Below are 26,120 nucleotides of genomic sequence, written 5' to 3'. Positions count from 1 at the left end.
CAGCTATTTATTTATTATTATTTCTATCTTTGTCTGCGACGCTTCATTCGGTCCAGCCAGGGAATTCGTCCCACATTCGGATCGGCCCCATTCGGCCCCCGTCTAGTCTTCTGCTTCTCCTGCTGTAAAGACCCAAACCTTAATCAGTCGTTGGTCTCGTCTTAGATTCAGGAGCCGTATGTCTATCCCATGCATGTTTAATACCCTCGCTGTATTAACCATTACCACACACACACACACATATGTATCCTTACGGTGGTAATAGGGGCCCTTTACATTCCAGTATGAGTGTAAGTAGAACGAACCTTCAGTTATCTTGTCCTGGTCAGTCATATAAGCGTTATATAGCGACTATAACGCTAAAATACGTCTGAAGCCTTGGATGTTTCTGTGACTCCCCATGTTACTCTAGAAATATGTGGGCTGCGAAACATATGTTACCTGCGTGTGTCGTGGACCCACTGCTTTTGGGGCAATCACTTCCATGTCCAGTGGGTGGCGCTATGCTGTATGCAGTGTGAGTCAGCTCCAGGCAGGTGGTGCTATGCTAGGTTTCTATAGGGTGCAGTACCGATCACTGTCCAAGAGGTGGTGCTGTGATACCTCTACATGGGACACAGTACCTGCTAGTGTCCGAAAGATGGTGATAGCTCACTATGGGGTGCAGTACCGGCTAATGCCCAGCAGGTGATGCTGTGATATCTCCCTGCGGTGTATGAGTCAGTCCTCCCAGACGTCTCTCTGGTCCCGTATTGTTGGTTGCAGTTTCCGCTGCAGAGCTCGGAAGTAGTGTCTGAGTCAGTGTCCGGTACCCGGTTTTTGATCCCTGTTGCTGCTGCCGTTGTCGCCGCCGAGATGCCGCTGGAGAACCTGGAGGAGGAGGGTTTGCCCAAGAACCCCGACCTCCGAATCGCGCAGCTTAAGTTCCTTCTCACCCACCCCGAGCACCGCGGGGACAGCCACATCCGGGCCGAGCTCATGGAGGCCATCACCCGCAACAGTGAGAACACCGGCACCAGGGGCCATGGAGATGGGTGGAGGGGCTGGCAGCTTCCTGGGGCGGCTGGAGGAGGACAAGCTTTAGGGAGGGGGTGACAGCGGCACTGCTATGGGGTATTCCCGGTGACAGGGGCCCAGCTGACAGATACTGCTGAGTAACGAGTGAAGGGAGGGGTTAAGTACCGGTTATACCGGGGCAAATTATATGCACCCCCAAACCACACTATGTAAAGTTACCCGGGACATTATAGAAGAGGGGCAGTTTATTGAAATGCCCCAATAACTACACGAAAGGGGCAGGTTGTTGACGCCGCAGTAGCTACACAAAGGACCATGTTATTGTGATACCCCAGTGACCGCGAGAAGGGGCAGATTGTTGCCGGACCCCAATAACTCCTGGAAAGCTCTTTAATAAATATTCATGGCATAAAATCCTGGGTTTCGGTTGTTGCTTAGTTTTGTTATATTATAATATATATTTTTACATAAAAGGCTTTGATGACAGCAGAGCCCCCGGAGGTTTCTGAACGTCTCCCCTCTTTCTGTGCCGGCAGACATGGCGCCGTATTACGAGGGTCTTTGCAAACAGGTCGACTGGCAGACAGACACGGACTTACTGAACAAAATGAAGAAAGCCAACGAGGAGGAGCTGAAGAGGTTGGACGACGAACTCGAGGACGCTGAGAAGAACTTGGGCGAGAGCGAGATCCGAGATGCCATGATGGCGCGGGCCGAGTACCTTTGTAGGATCGGTGACAAGGTGAGGACGGGGGTAGGGGCGTCTCCTTTTGTCATTTCGACACCTCCATCGAATGTTGGCTGTTGTTTATTGTTGTGCATATTAAATAACAACAATTCAACTTACTAGAATTACAGGTGTGGAGGGTTGTGGTCGTAGGAGCTTACAGTCTAGAGGGAGTTGGGGTATATTATACAGGAGGTAAGAGCTGCTGTTAGGGATGGAGCAGACACTCTAGTATAAGTATCTCAGGAGAGGGACTAGAAAAGGTGAGCTAAAGGAATATTTAGAGATGAGCGAGGAGAGACTGGTTAGGAGGGTCTTTAGAGGTGAGTGAGGAGAGACCGGTAAGTAGGGTGTCTAGAGATGAGGGAGGAGAGACCTTAGCTGCCATCTAGCACAATGGTACTTTTACCCAAAGCTCGTAGCAGGAGGCATGGGCTTATGTTAGGGTTCTTTTTAAAGGGTTGCATAGTATGCAGGGGTGTTAGAATTTTAAAATGTTTTTATTGTATGAAGTACCCCTGCACCGGGGGGGGGGTATTATCTGATGAACCTTGATGTCATGTTCCAAGTTGCTGGTTGACAGCTCAAGCACGCGATTAAACGTTCTGGTATCGTCTTTTAGGAGGGAGCGCTGACAGCTTTCAGAAAGACCTACGATAAGACCGTGGCTCTGGGGCACCGCCTGGACATAGTCTTCTACCTGTTGAGAATTGGATTATTTTACATGGACAGTGACCTCATTACACGGAACACGGAGAAAGCCAGGAGGTATGTGCGTGTTTTTGGATCATCCTGCTTAAAGCTGTTAATAGCTGTAGCCTTACGGAATGTTTAAATTATTACTATTATTATTGTCATTTCTGCAGTCCGTGTGCTTTTGGTACCAAACTCTTGTATTTTGATATTTTCAAAGCCTCATCGAGGAAGGGGGTGATTGGGACCGTAGGAACCGCTTGAAAGTGTACCAGGGCCTGTACTGCGTGGCCATCAGAGACTTCAAGCAAGCAGCCGAACTCTTCCTCGATACGGTGTCCACGTTTACGTCCTACGAGCTGATGGATTATAAGACCTTTGTCACTTATACAGTATACGTCAGCATGATTGCCCTCGACCGGCCAGACCTAAGGGAGAAGGTACGCTTTTTCTCCTGGCTGACGTTGTTAGCGATGTGCTCCTGATCGGCGGTTACATCTGTGATGTTGTGTATTTCAGACAGGGGCCGCCGTGACTAAAGTGACCAAGTGTAATTATTGGACCGCTTTAGTTTATTCAGTTGCTAGAGGGGAATTCGGCTTTCTGGTCCCCAGCCTCGGTTCTTTCTCTTTTGTAAAATGATTTTGCTTTTTTAGGTTATTAAAGGTGCAGAAATCCTGGAAGTTCTGCACAGTTTACCCACAGTCCGCCAGTATCTCTTCTCGCTGTATGAATGTCGCTACGGGGTTTTCTTCCAGTCTCTGGGTAAGAAGCTCTACCTGACTTTTCTATAATACTCAGGCCTTCTTTCCTTTAATTACCCTTCTTTACCCCAGCGATGAGCCAGACGCTAAAGTGATATCATAGATACCGCTGATACGTACACCGGTATTTACGGGTTTCTGCTATTGTTCAAATGGGCTTTAGGGCTCGTATTTTGAGATATTTTGGGTTAATGCATTTGTATTTGCATTTTTTTTTTTTAGCAATTGTTGAACAGGAAATGAAAAAAGACTGGCTGTTTGCGCCTCATTACCGTTACTACGTGCGGGAGATGCGGATCCAGGCGTACAGTCAGCTGTTGGAGTCCTACCGCTCGCTGACGCTGGGCTACATGGCTGAAGCCTTCGGAGTTGGCGTGGAGTTCATAGATCAGTATGTGCTTTTATTTCATTGATTTAAATTCCCCATTTCTCAAAAATACATGACGCTAATAAATGTCTAACGTGGAGCGATCATTCATTTCTAATCTAAATGCTTTTTTCCACCCTTTCCTTTTAGGGAACTTTCAAGGTTTATTGCAGCTGGGAGACTTCATTGCAAGATAGATAAGGTTAATGAAATTGTAGAGACAAACAGGTACTTTTATCTTAAATCGGTGACTGTTTTTTTTATACAGTTTTTAACAAAGCATGTCAAATTAATTTTTTTTTTTTTCTTTGCTCCACAGACCTGATAGCAAAAACTGGCAATATCAAGAAACCATAAAGAAAGGAGATCTGTTACTGAATCGCGTTCAGAAACTCTCCCGAGTAATCAACATGTGACCCTTCTCGCTTTTATCGAGGGTGAATGGATCCAGGTGTAGAAGACCCCGTTAGGTTGTGTATGAATATCTCGTCTCGTGACTCGGTATATCGGAAGAGGATTGACGTGTAGTATGCGTTTTTACAGTTTTACGTTATGTAAATCAAATGCTTGTAAAACACAAAACGGAAAAAAAAAACTAAAGAAAAATTAAAAAAAAACACATTTTGGAAGTTTGTATCGTTTTTCCTCTCTGCAATTTGAACTAATATCGTATATTATAAAAAACTAGCATTTTATAGCAGACTCGGCTTGTAGATACTGCATTCGCCTTGTTTGTGATGTTTTTTGTTACATTATATTATCTAAAGTTTGGGGTAATTTAGCTGTTCGCCTACCAAGAGGTTCCATGAAAAAATCAGCCTCAGCTACAATAGTCACAACATTAACCCTGTCTGCGCTGGATTTCTGATCCATTTTAAATTTTAATGGACGAAATCTGCTTTTCTTTCAAAATCAAGGACATTTCTTAGTGACCCCAAACATTTGACCGGTGGTGTAGGACTCTCCTTTGATTCTTTTATCGTGGCCTCTGTTACGGGGTCCCTCCCTCGGCTTGCCGCATTCATTTGGGGGTCAGCGTGTGTAACCTTTGGCCAAGCTGTCCATGGTAAAATTTTCACCCTCTTCATCTGACGTAATGAGGCGACATACTTACCCTGGAGCAGCTTCTGTATGGGGTCCGTCTCAGATGATCAGGAGCTGTACATGCGCCCCTCATACAAATAGTTGTGAAGCTTTTTATGAACTGGACCACCAAGCAACTGTAATGTAAGCCACCTTAGGAGCCAATGCCTCTCAAATCAACACCCCCCTCTCCCCCCCTCCAACAAACCAAAAGTTGCTGATATACAACTGCTTTATCTCTTGGTTCAAATCATACCCTTACAACTATTCCTGCTATCTCTATTCCTATACAAAGTAGCGTCCTCGTAAGGGTGCCAATTCCTGTTCTGCAACCTGTTTAAAGGAATATTGGGTCAATTAGGTGTTGGATCGTTTGTTAAAACAGCTACCTCTGTATAGAGTCAAGTTAAAAATAAATAAGGCAACAACCAATGTGTGTAAAGGAATGAGAAGACAGCTCGTTTAAATTAAAATACCTTCTAAATTCTGTTTGACTGCCGCGCCACATTTCAAACCTAGTGGATTTCTCACAGATCACGCTATCGATACATTTATTGTATCTGACTATGGAGTTTATTCAATTCGTCAAGATCACATTTCAAGTACAATCAACCAGACTTTTCAATCCAAAAACCAGCTCCAACTTGACTTAAAATTAACCCTAGAAGTTGATCCAGAATCTTAAAACTGGAGGATAAAGATCTGCTCGATGGCCTTGGTCACCTATTCACACCAACCAACCCTGCAGCTGTTACTCGGCAGCACCGGACCGGACAAACTAACCTAAAAGCCATCTCTGAGGGCTTCGAGACTTCCGTCGGTCCAGTTACCTCCAACCACCATCTCAAATCTTTCAGAATAGACGTGTGTGTGTATATATATATATATATATATACACATACAAAAATGTATTGTTTTATATAGCGCCATCATATTCCATGGGTCTAATACTCCAATACCTCTCCAGCTGTCCTCAAATCAACAATTCAGAAGAACAAAGGTGGAGGATCACAGGAATTAATGTCATCTGAAAGGCCACAGCTTTGTCCACCCCCGGCTCAGCACGCATTTACTGTGTCAAAAAGCACCAGTTTTTGTTACAGCAGAATAATTTCATTTTGTACAGAGTCTCGCGTATATACTCAGTCAACATTGATAAAGCAAAGCACAATGTGTTTTTCTTATAAATAGTATAAATTATTTTATTTACAGAAACTTGTTACAAAACAGTTTTTTTTTTTTTAAATATGCGGGGGGGAAAAAAAGTAATTTTCCATCCCATGACATTTTGCTTTTGTTCATGAACTATACAGCAGCCCAATTTGCGCCGATCAGATGCTCTTGATTATGAATACAAACGATCGAACTATTATTCACACGTTTTTACAGAGGAGATCGCTTCGAACCGGGCTCAACGACTCAACCGGGCTCAAGCTGCGTTCAAGAATTACATTCACATCGACAACGCAAAGCGACTAGCAAGACACTTCAAAAAAAAAAAGACAAGAAATCTGGGATTCGAGGTCCTTCCCTGAGCCGACATCCCGACCCCATCAGCTTCGAGACTAGGAACCGAGGGGCCGGAAGAATTCCTTGGCAAGGAAACTCACAGGAAGACGTCTCTAAACCTCAACATTCCTTTTTGGAATTCTGACTTTTCCAAGAGGTATCTGGCTTTCCTTCTATTTAATTTAATTTTTTTTGGAATAAAAATATTTTTAGGCTTTTTTTTTTTTTTTAACTTTTCTTAAACACAGATCTCTGTAATAAATAATATTTTTTTTCCCCTTTAAACATATGCTAAAAATAGGTCTTGGTCGCCAACCCTAGAATAACACGTAATAACGGCTTCACAGGTAAGACAAGGTTGTTTTTTTTTTTTTTTTTAGGAAGTCATTTTAACCCGTTAATAGAGAGGTCTGCGTAAAAATTGTATTGCTGACCCCTTCTTAGCACAGATGAGGTTAAAATGCTACTGATCATCACCAAATATAATTATTTCAAAACCCCCTCAAAACTATTACAAAAATCTCAAAAACCCACAATAAATGGCTGGAGAAAGCAAGCTCCAAAAAACAAAAACAAAAAAACACTCAAGTCTCAAGGAAAAAAAAAAAAAAAAGCTAATAATACAGGCTTGAAAAAACTATCAGGCACTTTCATTTTAAATCTAGAATCGCTTTAAATCTAGAATCACGCGCACACGTTTGTGGGCCCTTGTTTATGCACACAAGTATACAAAAAAACCCCTGAAAAAACAACATTTTTAATCCCCTAGTTAGAGAAGGGAACGGATTGAATCAGGTGACCAATTAAAAAAATTAACCCACTCCAAAGACATCAAAAAAGGGGGCACTTCGCAAAACGGATTGTTAAAAGTCTCAAAATGTTGTACGACTCTTGGCTTGGCAGTGAACCGATTCAAATCATGTACAGGTATTTCTTTTCTTTTTTTTTTATTAACAAATAAATAGTAGATGATCTCAATTGTACCAAAACTGGACATAAGGAAAAAAATAATGAAGAAAAAAAAAAAAAAAAACTGTGCAAAAATACATATTTCAGTATGTACAATCAATTTTTTTTTAACAAAATATGTTTTCTGAAATAGGGATACTTCAATAACTTTATAATATAAGAATCTGCAAAATAAAACATACAAAAAAAAGCATTTTTCGATTAGTATTTTTGTTGCAGGTTATAGAAACTGCAGGAGTTTTAAGTTTAGTGAAATCATTTTGAAATATTCCATTAAAATTTTTTTTTGTAGGTTCTCCTGGATTTTTCACAAACCTTTTTCCTTTGCTACGCCTCACGCAGCACATTCTCGCTCGGTTTCAGACTGGTGAAGGAATTACAGGTCGTCGGGGGGGGGGGGGTCAGATATTTAGATATTTTTTGGGGGGTGTTAATATAATTTGAGGATGAGGGGGCTCGATATGGCTTTAGCAGAACAGCCATGGACACTTAATATTTTCGCAGTTAACCATTCAGGTACTCTGGCTACTAAACGGGCTACTGTTCTCCGGCTCTGGGGTCACAAACTGGAGATTTTACCCATTTACTGGGTTTGTGCGATTCTCCTACTAAGAAGGTTTTTTTGTTTAATGTCTATATCGGGAGAATTAACCCCGTATCTGAGAGGCTAACAGTCCACATATTATAGACAGCATTCAGTGTCTGAACGAAGCCTATGCGGAAAACAGACAGCTCTAGAGAACCAATTGTGCCTCATTATCTAAAACGTATTAATTTGACACCATTCTTTTATAAAATGTACAGTTTCTTGGTCTAATTTGGTATAACGATAGCTGCTAAAGCAGAACGGAGTGAGAATTTTGTTCAAAAACTTTGACCTCAAGTCAAGCCTATATTTTAGGCTTCAAACTAAGAACACCCAAGGTTCTTATAAAAATAAAAAACATAAAAAAAGGTTTGTAGAAGCAAGGAGCGAGTTAGGGTTTCGTCTCATTGGCTTCACTACTCATTATAAAAGTCCAATCACAATGAGCTTCTTCTGCGGAAAAATCTTGACCGACCCTGAATAATGTATAGTCAAATCTACAAGATTTCTTCTTCTCACCCAATAACCTATACATTATGCAGGGCCAGAAGCTTACCACTGCTGGCTCTTCTTAATGGATTGTGCAGAGACAGCCCTGTTTAGCGAATAAACCCCCTTGTGTTAGGTAAAATCCTATATTTTATAGGAGGGGCGCAATTTCAATATTAGAAACTTTTGTATTAATTATTAACGTGCATTCAATTAGATTTTTTTTCAAAAAAAATAAAAATAAATAAGCTTTAAAACTCCTTGCAGCTTCTTAGCCAGGTAACCTGCAAAAAAAATAAAAAACAAAAGCTGGCCGATAACGTACGAGTCAATTTTTTTTGTTAAATTGTGCTATTTTAGTAGTTAATCACAGGAGAGTTGTTGAACCAACAAAAATAAAATAATAAAAAAAACCAAACACAAATCATATTCTCCTCTTTAGGAGGCCGCATGTAAACCGGTGGTCAGGCCAACAGAAAGAATCTCCGCGAAGAAGATTACAGCAAACTTTTTTTTATATATATATTTATATATATACTCTACAAAAAACGGAATCTTTTGCCCCGGGCCAAAATGTGTATAAAAGTTTGCAATCAACGCAAATATAAATTCTCACAGGTTTTGTAGCAAGCGAATGAGTCCGCCAACACCGATAGAAGCGGCAGTAAAAAAGATATTGTGGTGCCCCCCGTGAAAACGATCGCCACTACAAACATGGCTTCAGGGAATTCCTCATTCAGCTGACCAGTCCGAAAAAAAAAAAAAAAAATAACAAAAAAAAACTTTCCACCCCTGAGGACCATGGAAAAGCTGAGATATCTCGAAGGCATCTTGGAGTCCACACAGCCAGCTGGAGGTTTTGTTTTTTTTTTCTTTAAAACTTTTTTTTTGTTTGTTTTTGATTGTGGTGAAAAGCTGTCCAGATGGGTTTTCTCACCAGTCCTAGTACCGGATGTCAGGGACGTGTCTTTGGCTTTAAAATACACACAAAAAAAAAAAATAAGATTAGGAATGAAGAATTACGACGGGCACTTTAAATGATATAGAATAAAATGCGTATGCGTAAACAACCTGGCTCCTTACCATGTGGGCAATGAATTAAATCACTAAGTCTGACTCTCTGACTAATAATAATCTATGGAGGAACGGACTTCATTAGCATCGCCATAAAGCATCAGCTCAGTGTGGGGTTTGAGCCGGGAAAGTCACCCAAAATATCACATGACTGACAGCAACGGCGGCCAACCGACATTACTGTATACAGCGCTGGCGGCAGGGGGGAGGGGGGTTATTCCTGTATGCAGTGCTGGGGGGAGGTTATATTACTGTATACAGCGCTGGGGGGGTATTTCTGTATGCAGCGCTGGGGGGTATTTCTGTATACAGCGCTGGTGGCGGGGGGGGGGGGAGGGGGGTTATTCCTGTATGCAGTGCTGGGGGGAGGTTATATTACTGTATACAGCGCTGGGGGGGTATTTCTGTATACAGTGCTGGGGCTTATGCTTAAGGAAAAAAATAATTTTAAATGGGACTTCTGCTTTAAAGTTTTGTAGTTTGTTATGTAACTGGTGCAGGACTCCACTTAAAAACACACACTGTTTTAACTGTTTTCCTCCTTAGGGTCTACTTTAAATTTTCACAGACGGCGGTTATGTGCAGAGAGGCGCGATTGTAATAAAAGCCCGAGGCTGCTAATCGAGTAACAATAACATAATCCGCGGCCCCCCATGCGCCAAATTGTAACCTTAAACAATAGCAAAAAAGGGGGGGTACGGCACTGATACCCTGTGAACTAGACATTCGGGGAAATTCTCCAGCCACTGACCGGCTGATCAGGGGTTAACGTCTGCCCTGATGGAAATTGTTGTTGCCATAGTAACAGCTGGTGGGTTTCGTTTTTGTTTTTTGCCCAATCCCCCCTTTCCCCTGTCAAAGCGATGATCACCATGAACATCAGACACCGGGGGAGAGTGAGCCCCGCGGGGTACGAGTGCGACGTCTCCTCGGGGAGGTCTGCGAAGGTGGCCATTGCCCAGAAGCCTAGCTCCTGGGAACTGTATCAACCACCCCACAAAATACTACTTAAAGCCTGCTAAATCTAACGGTGCGGGAGAACGGGCGGCAGGAGCAGAACCCGATGTTACTGGGTTAACATAACAAAAAATGCAACTTACGGGGTATTAACAAAAAAAAAAGGTTAAATGCACCATTAACGACATTATAACACAAGCCTATTAAGTCCCCCGTTGATTAAGCTCCCCCTTCCATCCCGGGGGGGGGGGGGGGCTACCGTACCTGATGGCGAAGCGCGTTATTCGCCAGGGCCTGCGTTCCCGGAATGACGCTGTTGTGTTTCGCGTGGACGTTGTTCACCGGCGGCAGTTTGGCGATCTTGCTGGGTTTGCTGTTAATGCCGCCCGAGGCGACCGGACACTTGCGTTTCTTGCCCACGATCTTGTCCAGGGACGAGTGCGAGTGGGGGAAGCTGTTGTGCGGCGCCACAGTCTGCTCGCTCGCTTGGTGAACGAACGGCCCGAGCGAAAGCGTGGAGTCGCTGCTGTTCATCACCACGCTCATTCTCTTGATGGACTCCGCGGGGTTCCCGGCCGGAGGGCCCCTCCCTGATTGGTCGTTTTTAAGACTCACGGAGTTGGTTCTGCTGTTGGCGGCGTTGAGGCCGATGGCGTGCGAGCTGCAGTGGGATAACGTCGTGGCGGGAGAGGGGTAACTCCCGGAGTTGGCGACACAGTTTTTCCTAAAAGTCTCCGCGGAATGGGAAGGAGGGTGGGCGAGCTGCTGGGGCGGCGGGGTGTTTTTCCTTTTCTTTCCTGAGCTGCTTCCGGCATTGCCGCAGTTTGCGCCGCCGGCTGGCGGTTCCTTGGGTTTCAGAGATTTGCTGGATTTTAATTTCTGAGGTTTGCTGGAGATGGGGGACGAGGAAAGCACTGACGGTGTGGATGGTGAAGAAGACACTTGTCTGGATTGCATACTGTTGACCGGGTCCGCCGCGCCCAGAGCCGACGGGTGAGAGTTTAGCGTGGTTCCGTGAGGAAGAGGCGTGCAGGGAGAGGTCGCTGACGGAGGACCGGAGGGCGCCGATCCAGGAGAGAGGAAACCCGCGCCGCTTGCGTTCTGGGCAGGAGCCGGTGGGTTTGTGGGGGTCCGGTGTGGCGTATGCGTTGCTGAACTACTAGACGCAGGAGGAATTTTCCTACCAGAAAGAAACAATAACACGTTATCGGTACAGAAAGTTCGTACATCCCACGTTTTAGCGTCTATCGGCCGCCGCGCATCTCAGGTAAAAATAAAAGAAGCGATCCGGAAGCTCTTGCTGACGTACCTCCACATCTGAGAGTTTAGATGTTTGTCCACCATGAAGTTGAGCGCACATCGCATGCGGTCCCACCGTCTGTCGAACACGTAATACCCCCTTCCAATCTGTCGGCTGCCGAAGGAGCAGAACTGTAGAGGAGAAAAGCGGCGGTAGTTTAGCATAAACGGATCATACAGTTTCTATCGCCGTTTTAGAAAAATGTCCATAAAAGGCATCTACATCTAGAAACAGAAAAGAAAAAAAAGAAAAGAAAAAAGAAAAAAAGAAGAGAAACAGCATCATCGTTAAACGCCCAGAGAGCGATTGGGTTCTCGGTCAGTATCAATGCTCTTACGGCTGCCGGCCGCGGATGGTGGTCTGAGTAATGACAGTCCAGTTTCTCGGCGAGGTCCTCTTTGTCGTCCGCCTCCCCTTCGTCGCTGGATAACCTAGAGGTGGGCTCAGCGGCGGAGACCACCGGGTGGGGAGACTCGTGCACGGAGGGAGAGTCGCTCGGAGCGTTTCCGCTGTGCTGCGTCGGATAGCTTGGAGCCCTGCGGAGGCCAAGAGGGAAAGGAGAGGTCCATTTGTTAGCGTCTACGTCCATCGCTTCGACGCGGGGCGGGTTTGGCTCGACCGTTTAGCCCGAGACTGACCTTGGAAGACTGGGGTTGTGGAGCTTGGCCTTATTCGCTTCCGGAGTACTAAGTGCATGGGAGGATTGGTGCAGTTCCTGGGAAGATTTCGAGGGTGCGGGATTTGGTTCCCTGAGCGCGGCCGCCGGCTGCTGCTGTTCTGCGTGACGTAGCTGTTCCTTTTCCCTGCTTTTGTTTTTGTGCTCCGCTAACAACACATCGAAACGTTTCTTGCGCCCTTGTACTGCTCTCCGGTAGCCTAAGGAATGTGTCTAAAGAAATAGGGGAGGGGGGGTTACACAAAATGTACAATTACACAAAAAGGATTGCATTTTAACATTACTCTGTAATCCTATTTTAAGGTAAAAGTGTTACTTTTTGTGTACCTTGGAATGTTTTCTTTAGTGCAGCGACACAAAATTCAATTTTAAGGAAAAATGAAAATGCTGATAGAACAAAACAGAAAAGGGTACAAAAGAATTGGCGCTGGCCCCCCGTACCTTGCACGTTAAGGACCTCGTACAGGGCTTCTTGGTTTCTCCGTCGACGACACCACAGTGTATATCGGGGTCAAACTCTCGATCTGCGGGACATAAAAGCGACGTTTCACGAGAGGTAACCCTTGGGAAAGCCTGGGGGTCGCCCTACTTTTTACCGGCCTTATCCTGAGTTTTAAGTAGTTTATTGTTTCTATGTATTTTATGCTCTGAGGGCAAAGAAAGTTTGGGGTCACCGAGCTGAGAAATTGAATTTCTAGCTCCAGCTGGGTTTCTTCCTTTTCAGTTTGGTGGGGTTTTTTTTTTTTATGCCGGAGGGGACCCCTTTTCCATACCACAAAGAGACAGAGGGCCAGGTTTTATGAGACCACCCTACCCAAGGGGGTCAGCCAAAGTCAAAACACGGCTCCTGATCTCTGGAGGGGGGACCAATTCTAGTAACAAATATAGAAGCAACCGGCCAATCAGATGGATGATTCGGAAGGACAGAACGATACGGCAGGAACGTCCCGTATGGAATCCTACCTCCTAGCGACCTCAGGCTCGCATGGTGAAGCTGCTGGGGTCTCTACTCTCTACAAGCCCAATAATATAAATTATTTTACCCCATCCTTCCTTTAAAAATAAGAGACGTCCCAACGTATCCAGATACCTGGAACGCATCACCGCGGAACTCGTCTCCTTCCGGAGGATTCACTCACCCGACAATCTCTTGTGTAAAAATTTCCGGCTGTGGGTATCATCCGGTTTCTTTTCCAAAAACGGAGGAGTCGAGAGAATCCCTTTACCATTTGGTATTTGTCCAGGGGAAGGCAGGGGTGGCTTTGGTATCGATGGACAATTAAGGCCAGTCTTTATTGAGGAAGTCACAGTAGAAGAACAGTTCGGACCAGCAGCAGCCTTCGACATCCCATCGATCTTTGGATTCGAATGTATCTTTTCCACTTTAACAGGCGGCGTCATTCTGGTGGAGACGACATTTCACACATTTTATTATTCGGTCAAAAGCACGGAATACAATCAATGCGGTGACTACGGATAACAGAAATGCCAACAACCCCGCTGACAAAAACCTAAACGGAAATCAATTCTCCTCATTCATCCCATGAGCTTGGTGAGACAAAGTATCTACACTGCTGGCTGTAACATAATCGCAAAAGGGGTTCTAACCATCAATTAGCCTTTTAAACTTAAACTTGGATCAGCAAACGCAACGTGCCATTGGAACACAGGAGTGATGGGAGTGATAAAGGGCCACTGGAACCCAGGAGTGATGGGAGTGATAAAGGGACACTGGAACCCAGGAGTGATGGGAGTGATAAAGGGACACTGGAACCCAGGAGTGATGGGAGTGATAAAGGGACACTGGAACACAGGAGTGATGGGAGTGATAAAGGGACACTGGAACACAGGAGTGATGGGAGTGATAAAGGGCCATTGGAACCCAGGAGTGATGGGAGTGATAAAGGGCCTCTGTGCGCCTATGAAGAGATTCCAGTAAAAGTCAGCCGTTTCCAGCTATAATAGTCATTTACAACATTAACCCCGTCTGCGCTGGATTTTTGATCCATTTCACATTATTTTAATGGACAAAAATCTGCTTTTCTTTCGAAAACAAGGACATTTCTAAGTGACCCTAAACTTTTGATCGGTAGCGTGCGTTTATGAAAGAAAACAAAAACGGTTGGTTTATCACCAGCACCGGCACTGCGGAATCTTGCCTCGTCTTGTAATAAAGTGACTTTTTATTGACGGTGTGGAGGAAGCCTGGAGGTCCGCAAGGACCTTCAGCTGAAGAACAACGGTTACCCCCGAGAAACCTATCAGTCGCTGCCGTGATCTTTTTTCACTGCATGTCTTCACATAAGTAGAAGACACTAAAGCTTTCAGAGAAAGGACTCGTAAGGGAGCTCAGAATCCGCGCAGAGCGAGCGAAGAGCTTACATTCTATCCTGGGCAGCTTTGCTTTGCTGGGCAGGATGTATCGACCTGTTGTTTCCACCGATCTGCAGCATCTTTTCTTTGGGAGATTTCATTAACTTGGAGTTGGATGAGGCACTGCTTCCGCTGGACGTGCGCGTGGTGCTGCCGCCGACGCCGCCACCAATACCGCCGCCCGTTTTATTTTTTGCCACGGTGGAATATATGGAACACGTAGACGTGGATGGGGGCGTCGGAGGCGGCCTGCCGGAGGAACTGTGTCTTCTTTCTACAGGATTAAAGAAAAAGATAAGAAAATCACGATTCCGGACACAAAAACAGAGGATCGGGGGTCAGAGGTCATTTACCCAACTGCATTATTCATCATTCAAAGTCACTACCAGAGAATAGATTGTAAGCTCACGCGTGGGGTCTTCGTAAGCCCACTATTGCCAGGGATAAAAGTGCCATGAGGTTAGATGGCAAGACCACGAGTGCGGCCCCTCAAGTCCTGCTGTATCTATACATGGGATTTCTTTTTCTCATACTTACGTTGTACCGCGCTGCGGAATATGTCAGCGCTTTATGAAGAATAAGAACCGTATGTGTGTAATTTCAACCAGCCTTCCTGAGAGCGCGTGATGCTTCCCGAGGCGGGATTTACATAAATATTACGGATGTGATCTCCGGGCCAAGGAGGCTAAACGGTTTAACCCGGCGCGATCAACGAGGCTGAAATCGTTAATGTTAATAACAGAGGTAACGAGAGCGAAGCCGGCGATTCTCTGCAACCAGACGGACGTCCGGCGCGCGAGACGGAACCGAGAGGAGAATTACTGCGCATTTAGCGACGTCCCCTGCTAGCTATAAATAAAATAAATCAAAGCTTCCTAAACGTCCGTCGGGGCCACTTGTTTCAAAAAAGCGTTGTAAGTGCAGGGAGCAGCCTTCCAACAGCAATGGCAGAGGGGAATAGAGATCCATTCATTGAATTCATTTATTCATTTGGTAATAAAGGTTAGGTTCTTGGTGAGCTCTCGTCCCGTCCGTCCCCTTTCATTCTCCCGGCAGATTTCATCATCTTTACCAACGAGAAGAAAAACGGTCGTTGGGTCACTGAAGCAGCTCCGATCCAAAAAAAGTGGGGCAATCACCATGACAACTGCTTCGTATTTAGCTCTCTTATACAACGAGGGACCTCAGTACTGGCAGACCAGATTCAGAGCTAACGATCCGTGCTTCAGCTTCCTTATGAACCAATAAATGCCTCCCACTAAGTACTCCTACCCTGCGCTTAACCCCGTTAACCCCTTCCTTTCTAACCGACCCTGGCCCTGGGTAGTTTCGCTTATTGCCACCCCCACGGCTGGCTGCTTACCCTCGATATAAGACCACGATGGAAACCTTGTGGGACAATACAGAGCCTTAAACTTCCTTTTTAAATCCTTCTTCATTGTGAAGATCGATTATATACGAGACTCGGTCACCGGGCAGTCGCTCAGATTATCTCAAACGCTGCCACTGAGGCTGACCAACTGCCAGGTACGACATGGAGCCCGGTGACATCACAATGTAGTAGTGACCTCACCTTACAGGCAGTGCTGTACACCAGCTGCCCAAATCCTGCTTCATGTATTATTTCTATAACCATCAATTATATCAAAGAGCACTCGCTGCCGAAATAAAATATAAAACTGCCTTTATTTATTTTTTTAACAAATATACTTTCTGGTCAATTATACTTAAATAAAATAAATAATAATAATAAAAAAAAAGATCAGTTAACCCTTTATAGGACACAGGGGTAAGCGGCTCGCTTCTTTGCAACACTAGACAATCGTGCGCGGTATAAAGTGACTGGTACTCAAGGGGTTAAAGCAGAAATTATTTCCGGAAGGGCTCAGACGTGACACAATGTTACTGCAGCTAAAACCAAATCAGCAAAAAAAAAAAAAATAACAAACGAGAACATAAAAAACCCAAATCATCTGAAATAAAGAGAATTCACTTAAATTTTAGAATTTTTCCTCTAGAAAATAAACATTTCTGTATTACGGACGCTGGGGAGGAAAAAAAACCAAAAAACGTCAGAATGATAGGACCCTGTGATAAAAATATACAGCAAATAAAAAAGCAGAATGAAATAACAGAGGGTGTTTCTACACGAGGGGTTAAACACGTGCTTCGAAAACCCGGGAGCGAGGCGAGACTCCATTCTAGATCGGGGATTGTTCTAGTAAACAGCCGCGCTCCTTTGGCCAACGACTCAAACCAAGCGCTTGTCTTGAAGCGAGCAGATCCTGCGAGCGTCAGCGCTTCGGCCGCGTAAACAGAACACGCAACGCCCGTCTGGCTTTGAACTTTGGCCAAGCCACTCGAATGACATTTCAGAACGGCTTCTGTGACCAGCCTGCGCGCGGTTAATCCCTCGTTTGCGAGATTATCCGCTTTGATCGACTCTGCGCTGGACAGGCCACTTTAACACTCCGCTCCGGGACAGAAAGAAATAAAAATGAAACCCGATAAGAACGAGCGAGGAGATAGAGGCTGGGGAAAAAACAACAACAAAAAAAAAAAAACGGGTGAAAACCAAAAATCCAGAAAAAACAACAAACAGATACGTTTGTCTCCGGCAGTTCCGTGTTCGAGCCGCGCCATACCCACCTATCGCAAACTCCGTGCAGAGCCGGGCCTCCAGCCAATTCCAGCCTCTAAAAAAATGCTCGTGTTTAAATAAAAAAAAATAAAAAAATAATAATGCTTCCTCCCTCCCTAGAGGCTGGAAGAAGAAAAAAATAAATAAATAAAAAATTCCTACCCATTCACATCATTGATCCGTACATTTTGCACGCTTTGGGGGTCTGTCCTTTAAGGGGGGATACATGTGTTTGTGCAACGTTTGATGGTATGAAGGAGATTTCGGACACGCAGGTCCTGGCAGATGCACAAAAAAAAAAAAGGGGGGGGGGGTAAAAAAATGAAAACAAGGAGGCAACGGCTCGTGTTTTGTATCCAGTGCGGTCACAACAGAAGCTGCCATCCCTCGGCTTTCAAAGACCTTTTAACCGCTTCATTACCAAAACCTATTATTTTTTTATTTGTACATTTTTTATAGCTAATTTTACACAAATACTCAATGCTCTATAGAAAAATATAAACTTATATTTAAATTATAAAAATTAAAATGCATGAATTATTAAATACGGATATTTCATAATGGGAGAGGGGGTAGTCAGATGATTTTGCAACGATAAGGAACTTAATAGGGGAGAGATAACTTAATGGGGTGGAATAATTGTACAGATCCTGGGAACAGGGAGTTTATATGATTGCCCCAGACACGCAGATGCCCGGCATTAGAATTAAAGAATAATAATATTTATTCCACACGTGCAGCAAATGCCCGATAATAATATTTCCTTCCCGCGTTATTTCTGGCTCGGACATTCTGGTTCTGCGCGTTCTCAACCCAATCGGCAATAAATTATTATAAAACCATTTTTATTCTCCTGAACACAAAAATAATGCAATTTTTATATAAACACCACCATAGCGTTAGCCTCACAGGACCGATAATTATTATATACGATTTATACGACGCTTCTTACAGTCCCTACAGCCAAAGGCTCGGACAAAACGAGGACAGACAGACTGAGACAAACCCACACATTAGGTAGAGGGCTTGGCTCACAGGCTTACGATTTAGAGGAGCTTTCAATCCAACGACCCAGAGGAATGCTGAATAAATGACATTATATCACCGCTTAAAACACAGAAATAAACATGTGCTCTTTTTTTATTTTGGTTAATGCTATACCTTTTGCTCTATACACTGCACAGGTATACCTTTTGCTCTACACACAGCGCGGGTATATCTTTTGATCTATACACTGCACAGGTATACCTTTTGATCTATACACAGCGCGGGTATACCATTTGCTCTATACACAGCGCGGGTATACCGTTTGCTCTATACACAGCGCGGGTATACCGTTTGCTCTATACACAGCGCAGGTATACTGTTTGCTCTATACATCGTGCAGCCAGGCGTTCTGCAGAAGCCTCTCTCCTGCGGCGGGTGTCGAGAGCTCCCCCTGCTGGCCGCACAGTAAAGGTGCAGGCAGTATGCCGCAGCATTCTCTAGCCCTGTCCATACACAAGTGACAAAGGCTTCTAGGTTTGACCTGATTATCATATGAAGGGCCCTGCCACAGAAGGCAGATGGATGCGAGTATAAACAGGCCCCCGGGGAAGCCGCTTGTGCCACGTGAAGCAAGAAAAAAACATCTTTGTCTTCTCCCTGTGTAGCGCGTGGCTTTAGGGGCCCACAGACACGGACTGACCCCCAGTATCAATTAATGGGGGGTGCAGGTGTTTCTATAGACTGCAACGTGCATCGGGGGGAGCTGCGTCACGGCATTAACTTTTATTACCCCGTCTTTTCATAAAAATCTCTGCTTGACTGTCACGGAGCCGCCTTTCCCCCGCTAAACAACTGCCATCCATAGAGTTGGGGGCTCTAGGGAAAAGGGGGTTGGGGGGAGACACAGGGGGGGGGGGTCGGGGGTTTCAAGATGAGTGCAGAGGGGGACTGAGGGAGAGAGGTGCTCATGTGAAATAGCCAGGAATTACTCATTTTTTATTTGGGGGGGCGCGGGTGAGAAAAACAAAGCATATGGGGAAAACAAACCCAGAAAGGATGTGTAGAAATATCACAAAATGAAACAATTAAACATAATTGCAACTCTTCACAGCAAATGATTCCCAAGAAACGCAACAGCAAAGAAGCAAACGAGGCAGAGGGGTCCCAGAGACGCCGGCGGCGCAGGTTACACCCCCCAGAGTACGTTTTCACTGCACGCGGCCAACGCCAAGAGCTTTATAGATCATTAAAAGGGATAAGCGATATTTGGCATCTTTTAATCCCGATTTAACGGCACCCTCATTTATTAAGTAATAGTTAAGCACTTACCGTAATGTGATTGAAATGCCTGCGGTTTTATGACCAGATTACAATGACTACACATGACCAGGTAGAACTCATCGTGGGCCGGGCAGAGGCCGAATATCGGCATATCTGAAAAACAGAAAGAAAACAATATGACGGACGGACCCTTTTCATTAAAACCCACTAAATTCAAACCATGTGGGAAATGAATGAGCACTTATCCACTGTACATACACACATACATACACATTCACGCACGCACACGTGTGCTCCTTGCCGGTCCTCGCTTCATGGCTCAAGCGCCGAGACGGTTTTGGCAGCAGGGAGCAATTGACCAATTACCCCAAACAGAGACCCGACGGCGCCTTCCAACAGGTAAGAAGAAGCACAGAGTAGCCGGCAGAGAAGAGATACCGGCGGCCTGCTTACAGCTCGTGGCCATTGCTTGGCCCAGTTTTCCAAAAGAGACCCCCGGAGACTCGTTCTGTTCCTATAATCCCGATAAGATCTGCCCCTTTTCACGTTACAGCGACAGGTAACCGAGACGTCACACGCTGAGCACGCGGGTCCCCCCGGTCATTGGTACCCCCAGAAAACACTCCGGTCGACATTTACCTACTTAGTCACCAAGTCAATGCTATCAACGATTGGAAGTAAAGTCTCCGCATCTCTTGGGGATAGAAGATCCGCTCACCGGAGTCTGGACATTAGTTTAGCTATAAATTAGAAGTCCCATGGTGAATAAAACTGAGGAACTCTATATCTGAAGCCACCAGAGGTGGTCTGCCGCGTGCGAGCACTTCTCATCACAGAAAGGACCGGTTCCTGACCACCCAACGTATTCACAAAACAGATGAAGCCTGAACAAGCCCCTTCCAATCCCCAACATGAGTATACAGCATATGTGTAACCGATACATTGTATTGGGCCGAAACAGAACAAGATACAAAGTTACACAAGCGTTCGAGGGGGGGGCTCAGAAAAAGCATCTATAACTTTGTATCTTTTCGTATGTCGGGCCAATAAAAAGATACCGATTTCCATGGAGGTTGAAGTACCGAGCGGCGGGCTCAGCAGCTGGACGTTTCACACTCGCTCCTCTTTTTCCAAGCCGGGCGGGGGATGGGAGAATTTGAACATTCCCGCACCCCAGAGAGCCAAGTCCTCGGAACATTCGGCTACTTACACCGAGCAGAGCCCCAGCACACACGGCGCTCAATCCGCGTGCGTGGATCCCGATGGACCCCGCTATATCACCGCGGGTGGTGAGCAATCTGCAGGAGGGTACAAAAGGGTCTCAAAAACGTGCCGCTTGCCCGTTAACTTTGGTGTCTTTCTGCAGCCAATCAACAAAAAAATATGATTTAGGAACCCGCTATGTGATGTAAAAATAAAAGAAAAAATATATATAAATAAATGTAAAAAAATATTATTTTGGGCAATTCTCTGTGTCGCGATGAAAATAAACTGGCTGCTTGCCTGAATATCATATAGTTAAAGTGATTCGTAGAAGCAGTATGTAAACGGCATTACTGTATTACCCCCCTACCACTTCAGCAGGGAGGCTGTTCCACGTATCTACCATATATCCATCTCAGCCTCTGACCCTCTAGTGTTAGATTCTGGTCCTGTACTTTGTTAAATCCCTTTATGTATTTAAACGTCTCTCTCCGCGGGGGGAAACTGCAGAGGATGAATTAATGGCTGATGATTAACTCCTTCCAGCCAATCATAAAGAAATAATAAAAAGAAAAAAAATATATAAAAATAAAAATATATAAATAATAAAAATGAGCAACATTAATTATTGTTTAATGAAAAGAATTCTAGAAAAGAATAATATTATTGCCAAACTGTCATTATTTCAGAATATAAAACATCTTCGTCATTTATTTGGGACGAGGATAGATGGTGGGGCGGTTGCCATGGAAACCAACTAACCGCCGTCACTTATCGTGCATCTTATAAAAATGGCGGTTTGTAAACGGGGCCTTGAGCTGTTAATCCTGGATCCCTAGGGGAAAAAATACGCGACTGGCTGCCTGAGGATAATGGGAACTGCAGTCCATCACATCTCTATTATAAATAATAAAAGAAAAAAAGAAGGAGCAATCCTAAGAAAATAATGATAATAAAAAAAAGAATAAAACAGTTATTTTTGAGGGTCTCGTAACAATGATTATTCGGGATATTTCAGATTCAGAGTCTTGGCCCCCGGGGGCTAAACCTCCGATTCTCCCGCTAACTGTGCGAAGCACTCGATCCAGATGCGCGGCTTTTTACGAGCTCAGAAATAAATGAGCCGGCGAGGGCCGAGTCGCCACGAGAGCTGAACGTCTGCTACAAAACGACAGAGCGAAGGACTCGACAGGCCCTTCTCCGCGGCGCGATGCGCTTTTACTGCAGGCGTTTAGCGAGGACGTTATCAGACGCCGTTAATCCAATTTCTTCCAGCTCCGACGCAAAGTCGAAGCAATTTCCCGCGACCGTCCGGTGGGGCCGGCGACGAGACGTCTTCAGAATAACTCGACGGCGGACGGATAAAGCTTCAGATATTCACGGAATAAAAAAAAAACATTCAATCCGAACCAAAAACGCACGGAACGCGATAAACGGCGTCATAAATCAGTTATTGGATTGGAAACGGTCGGGAAGAATTTAATGTTTCCAGAAAATAGGAATAAAATATGCTGATAAAAAATAGTATGTTTAGAAAGCCTGTTAAAAACATTTTCCTCGATATTTTGGAACACAAATGAAGCATTCGGGGAGCTTATTCTGCTGTTATGGCAACAAAGCATTTAGCCAATCAGTGCTCTCCTGAGTGAGTCACCTGCATTCAAGCAGGGATATCAACCAGAACATACTCGGAGCAAAAGCGCCAAATTTATATATGATCACAGCGGGGTAGATTAGGAAGGAGTCGGCTCCAGACCCTGAGAATCTGCCCCTTCACCCCGAGGTCGGGGCAAAACCCCTGAAAGTTCCCCGATATGCTTCTAATACAATCAGCCAATCCCAAAGCAGATGGCATCGGACCCCGGGAGCCATGGGGGTCCAAAGACTGAGGCTTAAGATGCGCAGGAAACCTTCGACTTTCTTCCTACGGATTCCAGGAACTCACAAAAACAAACCAGATTATCCGGATAAATGGCCTCAAGCGCTTATATCAGACGGCAGCCCTTTGCCGCTGTGCGGAGGAGCCGGACATAATCCCCCCGAAGAATCAGCCGACCTTACAAACAGAATTTACTGCGGGGGGCACCGAAAAAACACCCCAACAAAACACAGAAAGAAATATAAATAAAAAGCAGAGCCCGCTACAAACGTATCAATTCGGGGAAACGCAGCATTAAAGAGATAATAGAAAAAAAATCATATAGGTTTCTGCACATTGTTTTACACAGATTTACAGAAAGCTCTTTATTCTTTTTCACCTGCACATAAACTAGCATCTGAAAGGGTGGTATATAAGTGGAACAGCCTCCCAGCAGAGGTGGTAGAGGGTAATACAGTGAGGGTATTAAACATGCATGGGATAGACATACGGCTCCTGAATCTAAGACGAGACCAACGACTGATTAAGGTTTGAGTCGTTACAGCAGGAGAAACGGGCGACTAGACGGGGGCCGGATGGGGCCGATCTGCCGGCAGGTTCCGGGTTTCTATCACTGCTCGTGTTATAGTTTTGTTACCCGAGCTGTAGTAGTTGAAACGCAGAGCGGGTGACCATCTGCGGTAATATTGGCGATAAAAAGGTGTCCGCAGCTTCAGGAAGCGCGTCCAAAACCCTAAGCGCTGCGGCTCTCGAGCGATAATCGCACTCGTCATTCAGAGCGGAACGCGGCCAACGGCGGAACGCGCTCGCCACCCACAGCGGAACGCGCTCGCCACCCACAGCGGAACGCTGCCTCGTGGCCTCGCCGCCCGGGGAGGAGTCTACAGATAGAATCCAGAACCCCAGAACAAAGTTTGTTTTTCACAAGAAACAAAAACAAACATTAACTTTATATCAGTAAATAAAACAATCTTTTGACGTTATTTTTCTAGCTTCTTCACAAAGAGGTCGGGGAAGAGACTTCAGATGCAGGACGCAGCCTGGGCTTCAAAACATGCGCCGCCGGCTCCCAGCATTCCCATTCTCCTTCCCGGCTCCTAAACTCACAAATCTGTAAACCTCGGGTTCGTCGGTCCCCGTGCGCCCCCCCCACCACATTCTGCCAATAATCACTCGTCCTGTCAACTTACAAATTCAACAAGATTTACGCAGCATTTCCGTCACAATGCGGTCCTGTACATAAATTCCTAATTTAGACGTGATAAATGGAACAGCCTCCCAGCAGAGGTGGTAGAGAGTAATGCAGTGTGGGGATTAAACATGCATGGGATAGACATACGGCTCGTGAATCTAAGACGAGACCAACAACTGATTAAGGTTTGAGTCTTTACAGCAGGAGAAACGAGCGACTAGACGGGGGCCGGATGGGGCCGATCTGCTGGCAGGTTCTGGGTTTTTAAGACAACACTAAGAACTGGCCCAAGAGGCACCGGTATCCTACGGACCACCAGCCGCTACACGAGGACTCCTACACAGCTCGGGCATCCGGGGATATCGGGGGCCGGAATGGCCGAAGGGTCTCAGGTCCAGCACGGCCAGAAGTGGAGGCCAAACATAATTCTCACTCCATAAAGAGACGCTCTGAACACAAAGTATCAGCGGACGGAACCCAGAGATCTAGAAAGATCTAGAACCAGAATACTCAGCGATAAAACATCAGTGGGTTTAGGTTTTTTTCTTCCTAAATACATTTTTGAGCCTCGTTTTATTTCTACCCTCCGGACGGAGCCGTCAAGCAGCGCGTCTAATTAGAGCGAGAGGATCGAGCTCTGAAACCTCGGAGATGCAAATGAAGCCACTCAGTACTAAGAACGTCAAGTTACAAAAAAACGCAACACTTTCAGCTTTCAGTTACACGGAACGAACAAAAACGGGGAGGAAAAAAGAAAAAGATGCTACCGACCATGGGCGGGCAAACCCCAGGGCGCCCCCGACCCAAGTGCTCTGCGGTGTTCCTTCTAGGAACCTATTTTATTTTAATTATTATTTATCATATTGGGCGCCTAACAAAAGCATCAACGGGAAAGAAAAAAAAAAATTTCAATTATATATTTAATACGGGGTTCTGTCGGATTTTCTGGGTCCTCCCAATTTATTACACAGCCCCGTCTCGGGCGAGTTACCGCCAGCCGCGTTACGATGTAAGATTATAACCTGACCGGGGGAAGCCTTTTAAACACGGACCCTCGGCCTCGACTCTCACGCGCTTCCATAGAAACCGCTAGAGGGGCGCTAATAGCTTTCGGGGGGCTGTAGCCGTCCCAGCGCCGCCTGATGGCTCATACTGCATACAAAGGGGTTCTTACACCTACATAATCGCCCGTGGAAACGCGGCGACAAGCGGACGGCTCTGCTCCGCCACGACGTCTGCTGGGTTTGGGGGCGCCATTGGAAGGGTTAATGCTGTGGTGAGGTTTGGGGCCGCTGAACGGAGGCCGGGGGGGGGCCCTGGTCCCACTCACCTTCTCTGCTCAGTCTCATGGCTTCTCGCTTGTTCTCGGACTCCTTGGAAGTTTCATCCAGTTCTGGAAGATACAGGAAGGGGCAGTGAGGGGGCTGGGGTCATCTGGAGGGGGGCCAGTGAGGGGGCTGTGAAGGGTTTGTGGGGTCACAGGGGGTCATCTTGGGGGGGAGCAGGGGCAGGAAGGCACTTACCGTCGTCGGCCCCGTTGAGCCTGGCAGCATCGAGCCAGTTGCCCCAGGGCTGCCCCAGCATGGCCCCGGGACTGGGCAGGGACCTGCGCTCCCCTCCGGCCGCCATTGCAGCCGCCGATCTGTCTCCGTGCCGCCGCTGCCTGGCCGCCGCTCGGCGCTGCTCCCCTCTGACGTCATCCTCGGCCCTCTCCGACATTCTTTCCGCTACAATGTAACAAAAACACAACAACAGTCACCGGGGGGTCGGAGGGGCTGCCGGGGACACACACCGGGGCGGCCCTGCATCTCCGGGGACACCCCGCCCCCAAGCCGCCGGCTCCCGGGAGGAAGCGCACAGACCGAGGGCACGGGAGGCGGGCACCGGGTGCTCGGGGATCCCGGCCGTGCAAGCTCCGTGTTCGGAGACCGGGCTCCGGATTCTGAAGCTACAAGTTTAGGGGAAACATCTGCTAACCAATGGAATGCGACCGGGAGGAGGGGATTAACCCTTCACAGTGCAGGCCTACACGGTCTCACCGGCACAAAAGGGGTTAATAAGCATCCGGCCCGTACTGCGCCACGCACCGGGTTGGCGATACAGGGGTGATTCGGGGCAGGGAGCTGCCCTGCAGTGTTTGCACCCCCCAGCCCCCCGACACACACGGACTCCCGTTACCGGACAGGCTCGGTGAGCATAGCCAGCTCGCTAGGTGACAGAGGGGCGACTCTCAGCCATGTGGGGGGCGCAGAGCATCATCGGGGACCCCGAGATCCCTCCCGTGACCCTGCCGGGGATTCCGCAGGCCACATCGGAATAGCTGGGCTTCCTCAACCTGTACGTCACTCCCTGC

The 26,120-nt window shown here is 46.2% G+C and overlaps 2 protein-coding genes across 3 annotated transcripts; one reads left to right on the top strand and one right to left on the bottom strand.

Moving 5' to 3' along the window:
- The first annotated feature begins 855 nt into the window (after positions 1-855).
- PSMD6 (proteasome 26S subunit, non-ATPase 6) lies at positions 856-3,984 on the top strand. 2 transcript variants are annotated; one of them, XM_089501837.1, is made up of 8 exons: positions 856-883; positions 1,554-1,759; positions 2,367-2,512; positions 2,658-2,877; positions 3,094-3,202; positions 3,424-3,592; positions 3,719-3,796; positions 3,888-3,984. In XM_089501837.1, exons 1-8 carry the CDS (start codon positions 856-858, stop codon positions 3,982-3,984), a joined length of 1,053 nt encoding a protein of 350 aa, XP_089357963.1. The 2 variants fall into 2 exon arrangements, with proteins under 2 accessions (XP_089357963.1, XP_089357962.1); XM_089501836.1 differs by having other exon boundaries at positions 856-1,000.
- Positions 3,985-10,490: 6,506 nt separating this feature from the next.
- Positions 10,491-25,486, bottom strand: LOC149278701 (ataxin-7-like). The gene is made up of 10 exons (XM_089501863.1): positions 25,291-25,486; positions 25,098-25,160; positions 19,542-19,646; positions 14,594-14,858; positions 13,351-13,613; positions 12,653-12,735; positions 12,174-12,424; positions 11,873-12,071; positions 11,545-11,666; positions 10,491-11,415 (listed from the first exon to the last, which is right to left on the bottom strand). The coding sequence occupies exons 1-10, from the start codon at positions 25,484-25,486 to the stop codon at positions 10,491-10,493; spliced, it is 2,472 nt and encodes an 823-aa protein (XP_089357989.1).
- Positions 25,487-26,120: the final 634 nt, after the last annotated feature.

The sequence above is a fragment of the Sceloporus occidentalis genome, unplaced genomic scaffold (genome assembly GCF_023333645.1).
Source record: "Sceloporus occidentalis isolate IW3139 unplaced genomic scaffold, rSceOcc1.0.p SCAF_183, whole genome shotgun sequence".
In the NCBI taxonomy this organism is placed as follows: domain Eukaryota; kingdom Metazoa; phylum Chordata; class Lepidosauria; order Squamata; family Phrynosomatidae; genus Sceloporus; species Sceloporus occidentalis.
The sequence above is the reverse complement of the archived record's forward strand: the minus strand, read 5'-3'. Positions and strand labels throughout refer to the sequence as shown.

Coding starts and splice junctions, on each gene's coding strand:
- PSMD6 (XM_089501836.1), top strand. CDS start 856: ATGCCGCTGGAGAACCTGGAGGAGGAGGGTTTGCCCAAGAACCCCGAC. Junction 1,001..1,553: donor GGAGGCCATCACCCGCAACA/GTGAGAACACCG, acceptor CTGTGCCGGCAG/ACATGGCGCCGTATTACGAG. Junction 3,203..3,423: donor GGTTTTCTTCCAGTCTCTGG/GTAAGAAGCTCT, acceptor TTTTTTTTTTAG/CAATTGTTGAACAGGAAATG.
- LOC149278701 (XM_089501863.1), bottom strand. CDS start 25,486: ATGTCGGAGAGGGCCGAGGATGACGTCAGAGGGGAGCAGCGCCGAGCG. Junction 13,614..14,593: donor AAAGCTGCCCAGGATAGAAT/GTAAGCTCTTCG, acceptor CGTCTCCACCAG/AATGACGCCGCCTGTTAAAG. Junction 12,072..12,173: donor CACAACCCCAGTCTTCCAAG/GTCAGTCTCGGG, acceptor TGGCCTCCGCAG/GGCTCCAAGCTATCCGACGC.